General features: G+C 39.0%; 1 protein-coding gene across 1 annotated transcript; it reads right to left on the bottom strand.

Annotated features, from left to right (window-relative positions):
• Positions 1 to 2,566: 2,566 nt before the first annotated feature.
• On the bottom strand, positions 2,567 to 3,061 carry LOC140431754 (uncharacterized). Its single transcript, XM_072519634.1, has one exon. It carries the CDS (start codon positions 3,059 to 3,061, stop codon positions 2,567 to 2,569), a length of 495 nt encoding a protein of 164 aa, XP_072375735.1.
• Between the last annotated feature and the right edge of the window lie 4,499 nt (positions 3,062 to 7,560).

Here is a 7,560-nt window from a genome sequence, read left to right as displayed (position 1 = left end):
CGTAGAAGACACTCATCGCTCCTAGTTCGGCATTATTTCCAGATGGGCATTTCCTCCTTCCCCACAGTCTGACTCACGCATTCCAACTCACACAGTGTAACCCACTTTTCTAGCTTCACCTTTCAGCATCATTCACTCTTACCTTTAGCGTTGGTTTAGCAGTCTTTCTTCCTCTTCCTTTTCTTGATTACTGCACGGATATAGCTGTGTATATTAGTCCAAACTAATTTATTTTCAATCATTCTCTCAATCATTTCTCTCACTGTAACAAAATTCACACCTGTCTCTCTCTCCATTCTGTTCCTTTCCACTATCCATCTGCTGCAATCTAACATCGTATGTGTCACAGTGTCCGAGTATCCACAGTATAGGCATTCATCTGTATCAGCCTTTCCGATCCTATAGAGGTAGGCCCTAAAACACCCGTGTCCTGTGAGCACCTGCGTCAGGAAATAATCCAGTCGCCTGTGGCCACAGTCCACCCAATCTCTTATGTTTGGGATCAGCATTTTCGTCCACTGTGCCACATCTTCCGTGTTGTTCCATTCTTCTTGCCATCTTTCAACTGACCTTTCCCTTTCCTGTCTTTTCTCGGCCACAGTAAGGTTTGGACCTCTTCTCTCATACAGCTCTTTCTTTCTACCGCCAAAACATGCAACGGAACACATCCAGTGATGGTCCATAAGGCTGCCGCAGACACAGTCCTGTAGGCGCATGCCACTCGCAACAGACTTGTTCTGTCTACTCGTGTCATGAGACTCCTACAGGCAGTTATCTCTACGGCCTCGCTCCAGACTGGTGCCGCGTAGAGGACGATCGATTGTACAACACCGTGTAAGACCCTCCTCCTTTCGGATTTGGGTCCTCCAATGTTCGGCATCACCCTCCCCAACGCAGCCGTACTATTCGCAGCCTTCCGGACCACCTCCCGCACGTGCTCTCCCCATTTTCCATTCTGGTGCAATGTCACTCCTAGATACTTTACATGTTTCTTAGGGTGTGTAGACATGCTCCCGCACATTTTAATTCAATATTTTGCCTATTCCTTGTCCCCTTCAGAATGATGGCTTCGGTTTTCTCTGTCGCAAGTTTCAGTCCGTGCTGCGTCATCCATTTCTTTACGACGCCGCCTGCGTTTCTAACCCGGTATTTGAGATCTGGCTCATCCCGAGCCACTACCAGTACAGCGAGGTCATCCGCGAATGCGAAGGGGGTTGTACCCTCTCCGTATTCACAGTGCATAACCCCGTCATATGCCAGATTCCATAGCGTCGGGCCCAAGACAGATCCCTGGGGTACCCCGGCCGTCACGTCCACGATCGTGCCCTTTTCCACCATAATCCTTCTTTCGGACAGATACTCCGCCACCACATTCATCAGGTAACCAGGACATTCTCTCTCCTCCATTGCCTTCATTACCTCGTTCCACTGCAACGTATTGAATGCATTCTTAACATCAAACAACAGCAGAGCCGCCCAGCGATGTTCATCCCCTCTGTTGCGCAATGCTTCGAGTACACTCATGATTGCATCAATCGTGCTTTTCCCTTTACAAAAACCAAATTGCCTCCTTGATAAACCACCTGACCTCTCAATCATGTCGTCTATGCGTACTCGCAGCATCCTTTCATACAGCTTACTGATGCATGGAAGCAGACAGATGGGGCGATACTTTTCCCCAGCTTTGGGAAGCAGTATTAACCTCGATGTCCTCCAAGGCTCAGGAAAAGTTTGTGCTTCCAGCAGTGCATTCATATGTTCCAGAAGCCACGCAGGTTCCACCCGTCCTAGACCCTTCACCGCCTCAGGTGGTATCTGATCTAGTCCTGGGGACCTACGAGTCTTCAGTGAACCCAATGCCTCGATAAGTTCATCCATGGTAAAGGGTTACAGCTCGCTCAGCTCCTTCATCCCTCCATACACCATGACATCTGCCGTCCGGAAAGAGCTCTCTTGTTACCTCAAGCTTCTTATCCATAGGCATTTCGTAAGGAGAATACGCATGGAACTTCTTCATGACGATCTTGTACCCCTGACCCCAGATGTCCTCATCCAGCTGTTCACACAACTCTTTCCAGTGCCTTCTTTTTTCTGTACGGATTTTCCTGTACAGTTCCCTCTTCCTTGCGCGGTACTCTTCCTCGATATCCTTGATGATCTCAGGGTTGATTCCTGCTCTACCTCTTGCTCTTGTTAACCTTCTTCTCATCGCTATACACACATTTCTTAGTGCCTCGATGTCCGCATTCCACCAATATGGCATCCTGTTGACATCTTGGCGACCAATCTTGCTTCCCTCCATCGCTTCTTTAATGACTCTCTCCAGGCTTTCCACTGTCGGTGATTGACCCCTGCATCATGCTCACTCTCCATTTAATTAGTTCCTCGTATACTTTCCAGTCATTCCCATCGCCGCATCTGCCCATCGACGTCCCGGATGCACGGACCGTGTTAGTGGTCCCCTTTCCAGTTATCGAGAACTCAATGTATTGATGTTCAGTTCCAGTGTAGTCTGGCAAAACCTTCCAACCTACTGCTTTCGCCGCTATTTCTTGTGTCGCCATGGTCACGTCGATGTACGTACCTGTACCTCTCCTAACAACGTAGGTTCCAGACCTGTGTTCAGAACCACTAGGTCTAGAGCACCCACCCAGTCAGTTAGTATCCTGCCGCGAGCATCGGTGATGGGAGATCCCCAGTCCGCTGCTTTTGCGTTAAAATCTCCCAGCACTACGTATTCTCCTCCTATGTTTCCCACTTCCTGCATGATCTCGTCTATCTTCATCTCGTACTCGCCCACCGTCACGTTTGGAGAAATATAACAGCAGACCAGTCGCACCCCCTCCATCCGAACAATCACATATCCTTCTTTCGGCTTAATTTCATACACTCGCAGTTTCCTATTGTAGATTCGTACAGCAGCTCTCCCGGTCGTATCTACAAACCATCCTCTCCTTTTCACCGCTGTTGGATTTGGTTCCGCCGTCACCAGCACATCGATGTTCTTTTCTACTGCGGCAGTCTCAGCAAGATCATGTGCTAGTCTTGCCGTTTCCCACATTAGTTTGGAGCACTCTCAGCTCTCGAGTCATGTTTTCTTTGTTTGCCATTTCTAAACCTTGGATTTCTTTCGCGCTCTCTTTTACACTCTCATACTCTTGGGACTAGTCCTCAGTTATTTCTATTTTCAACCAGTCGGTTGAACTTTGGGCATATTCTTGAATTTGCCACATGCCCATTCACGTCGCAGTTGAGGCATCTGGTTGTTTCTTCCTTGCATTCCAGCGCTATGTGACCCTCTTTGCCACATCGGAAGCAACATCCTCTTCTGTTCTGCCCCTTGCAGTGCCATTGTTTGTGTCCAAAGGCAAGACATCTCAAGCATCTCGGTATTTCTAACCTTGATTTTATCACTCGGCAGGATGTGTAGTCTACTTTTATTCTTTTCATTTGCAAGATCTTTTCGGCAACATCTTCATCCACATCGATCACGGCGCTCATCATCCCTCTTACTGCGCCTCGTGTTTCGGTCCAATATACTAGTTATTTCTTGTTTTACAGTATCATTTATATCTTTTCTCTATCAGTAGTAACTGTTTGCTTATTCATCCTTGCAACTCTTTTTAATCTCAGTCTATTTTTTCCTACTAAAATATTGTCATCTCTTGGTAAATCTGCGCCTGGATAGGTTTTTAGTGCTAATACTGAATTTCTGTATCTCTTATTTATACATATGAAGTATATTTGGTTACGAACAACTCGTTCAGGTGTATCTGCTGGTGATTTCCAGGTATAAAGACGACGTTTAGGAAGTTTGAAAATTGTGTTTGTTATTACTAATTGCTTTACTACGCAAAAAGATGCCAAAATATCTCCTTTTTCATTTCGTATTCCCAGACCATATTTTCCTATGACATTTTACTGTTCACCTTCACACCAATCTTTGCATTAAAATCTCCCATAATAATATTGAGATCGTGTTTCTTTGTAGGTGCTAATACTTTTTCTAAATCATGATAGAATTTTTCAATTTCTTCTTGTTCATAGTCTTGTGTGGGTGCATATACTTGTAATATGTTCACATTGATTGTATTTGTATCATCAGTATTCTGTCTGAGAATAGGAGGACGTTTTTTACAGCTTTATCTGTTTCCTTCGACAAAATTATTGCTACACCATTTTTGTGTTTTGAGCTATCTTCTCCTGAATAGTATACAATGTGATCATCTACAGTTACTTTTCCAGACCCTGGCCATCTCATTTTACTTATTCCAAGGATTCTTATATTTAGACGCTTCATTCTTTAATGGTGTTGTGAATTTTTCCTGGTCCGTACATGCTTTTTACATTCCTTGTACCTATTTTTCTTTCTTTAGAAAATGTGTTCATGTTTCTAGCTGATCGGGAGATTCTTAGCACCCCTGCTTCATTTAAGGAGCGCCTGTACTTGGGGCCGCTGTATTTATCAGCCATTTCCATGATTTATCAGTCTGTATGTTACTTCACAATCATAAAAAACTAAAGAAGTTCAAAAATACTACAGGAAATTTTTTCCGTTAAAAGATTTAAACAATATTTTCACTTTTTCTTTCTCCTTGACCGATAACCTCAATTACAGTGTCTTAATTAGTTTTGAATTTATATATATATATATATATTATATATATATATATATAATATATATTATAAAATATATATATAGTATATATATACATATATATATTTTAAAAATTAATATTAAACTCACCAGTCTTTCGACAGCCTCTCTGATGTCTTCTTCAGGGCTTCCGAGGTCTCAGTCTCCCGTGACCCCGGCCACTACTACACTCACCAGTCACTGCACTACTATATACTACTATATATATATATATATGTATATATATATATATATATATATAGTATATATATATATATATATATATATATAATTAGTTGTCGACGTTCTGGATTTACTAGAAAAAGCATAAACGGATACCTACTACTAATCAGAAGGCAAGTTGAAGTGTTAGAAAATTATATACATCTGAAATATGATTAGTTCTGATATAAGTAAAAATTAGATCCAATTAAAATAATTAGTTTATATCAATCTTTTCTGCAGACGTCTCTGGCTTTTCATGTTAACGGATAATTTTCACACTCACGTCAGTTAATTAAGAACGTGTTAGCGTCGGAAAATGAAAAATTTGCGATATACATTGAAAATTATAATCCACTTAGACGCTTTTGCTCGTTCGTTCAACTTCTAAGATTCCGACTGACGCGCACAATTAAATTCAAATCAATCACTCAAAATGCATTTTGCATTTTCATACGCATATTTGTTATAAACTACATTTTTTTAGAAAAACTCATGCAGTATGCATAAAAATTAAAATACATACATACACTAAAATTGTTGAAAATAATTACTTTATATAAAAATTGCATTTTTTGTCACTAAACAAATGTCTTCTTTGTGTTACTCTCTAATAGACGACTGATCTGGTAAGCTTTATCCTTTTTGAAGGTTTTTTTGTTATCTAATTGTTTTCGGCTTTTATAGACCATGGTCTGAAATAATTTGTTCGTAACGTTTTATCTGCAACTGCAGCAGACATTATCAAAGGAAATGCGGAAGTGGATGACACAATTTTCTGCAGCGCACTGGTGACCTTCACCGAGTATCTGCGAATGCAGTCGTTTACTTCCCGGGATCTGTCTGTTGATCCGAATGAATTGAAATTTTCATTACGCTTGGGGAGAGGTATTTTATTTTGTGTAATTGACATCCACATTTTGTTTAAATGCAGTTTTTTTCTTACGATTAAAGTAAATCAGAAATCAGTGCTTTATTTGAATATATGAAGTAAATGTTTTAGCCAAAGCAGGAAAATTTGGTATATACCAAGCACAATACGAGTAATTGACAATATTGCTGTTGTCGCGTTGAATATTTGTAAATGACCATATGATATTCTAGAGATTATCTAGGTTCATACCTAACGAAAAATATGACCAACTTAACCACCATAATGCAATCTTATGATTTGTAATATATATCAATTAACAAGAACGTTTTAGTTTTAGCACTGAAGTATTTGACACAAATGTCAAGTTAACTCAAATATACTAATCACCAAATCAGAAAAACTCGACTGAGCAAAGAACATCCTACAGACATATTCTAAAACCTCAGTTAATTCCTAACCATCAATTTGGATTTAGAACGAAATATGCCTCCATCAATGAAGTCCACGGACTTATAAAAAAAATTATATAAATTCTTTGAAGATCAAAAATATTGCTCTGTTACCTTTTTAGATATCGCCCGAGCTTTTAACAAGGTTTGGCGCCATGGACTGTTGTACAAAATAAGAAAAGGTTTACCAAACAATATTTTTCTTATCCTCAAATTCAACCTTTAAAATAGATATTTTAAAGTAATTTATTAAGTGCCGTAAATCACAATTACCAGTTACCAATAAATTGCTAGTTTACAAAGTCAGTATAAAGTAAAACCGATATGGAGCTACGGAATTCAATTGTGGGTAAAAACATCCCACTCTAATATCGAAATCCTACAAAGAATATAGCCAAAAGTACTTAAAATTATCGTAAACTCTTTATAGTACATAACTAATAGTGGTATTGCTCGTGATCTTAAAATGAAATCTGTCAAAGAAAAACAATCCTACTTCTCCCAGAAGTATGACGAACGCATAGAAAATCACTTCAATGCATTGACTCATTCCCTAATAAAACATTCTGGCCAGCAAAAGTTAAAAAAACATCTTCCATGTGCCATAATACTGTTCTATCGTGTTTTGTCATGTAGTACTTAAGGTTTCCAAAACCCAACATTAGATAAGGAAAAGGAAACCGTCACTGGGCAGTTTTCCTAAATGTTTTGTTACTGCCATTAACATTAGCCCATTGTAAAATTTACATATTGGAAATTAAAGAGGATGTGTAATGAAAAAAAGTGTTAGCTGCTAATAAAAACAAATTTAATGCTGTAGTAAACATAGAGTAATATAGCAATAAAAGGAAAGGTGTCTTATACAAATATACTTAATATAAATATGAATAGAAAGTGAACGGTTCTATTTCTAGTTTACTAGAACAGGTTTTGAGAAAAAACTAATAAACTTATTCCAACTAGTTATATTAAAGCTGTATTACCAATGAAGGATGTTCACTGTGGAGGAGAATTATTCTACCCATAGCATTTAAGTAGTTCTTGTAAGTTAAATATGATAAATAGGGACTACCACAGGGATCAGTTATAAGCCCTCTATTATTTAATATTTATGCTGCAGATTTACATAACATTTCCATTAAAAATATCAGTTTTAAAATAATACAGTACGCTAATTACTTTCTTATGTATTCGTCTACCAAAAAATCCGATGAATATATTTAAACCTTAGAAAAAATATATGATATATACAATTATTGGTTAATATTTGGGAATGATTCTCGATCGCAAGTTAACTAGGAAACTTTGCGTTGAGTTATGTTGGATAGATGTAAGAAGAGTCTAAATTTCCTCAAATAAATTAACTCTGAGATAGCGCG

The sequence above is a fragment of the Diabrotica undecimpunctata genome, unplaced genomic scaffold, assembly GCF_040954645.1.
Source record: "Diabrotica undecimpunctata isolate CICGRU unplaced genomic scaffold, icDiaUnde3 ctg00001887.1, whole genome shotgun sequence".
NCBI classification, from domain to species: domain Eukaryota; kingdom Metazoa; phylum Arthropoda; class Insecta; order Coleoptera; family Chrysomelidae; genus Diabrotica; species Diabrotica undecimpunctata.
The sequence above is the reverse complement of the archived record's forward strand: the minus strand, read 5'-3'. Positions and strand labels throughout refer to the sequence as shown.

Bases quoted from the DNA above. Each gene is read 5' to 3' on its own strand.
- LOC140431754 (XM_072519634.1), bottom strand. From the start codon at position 3,061: ATGTGGGAAACGGCAAGACTAGCACATGATCTTGCTGAGACTGCCGCA.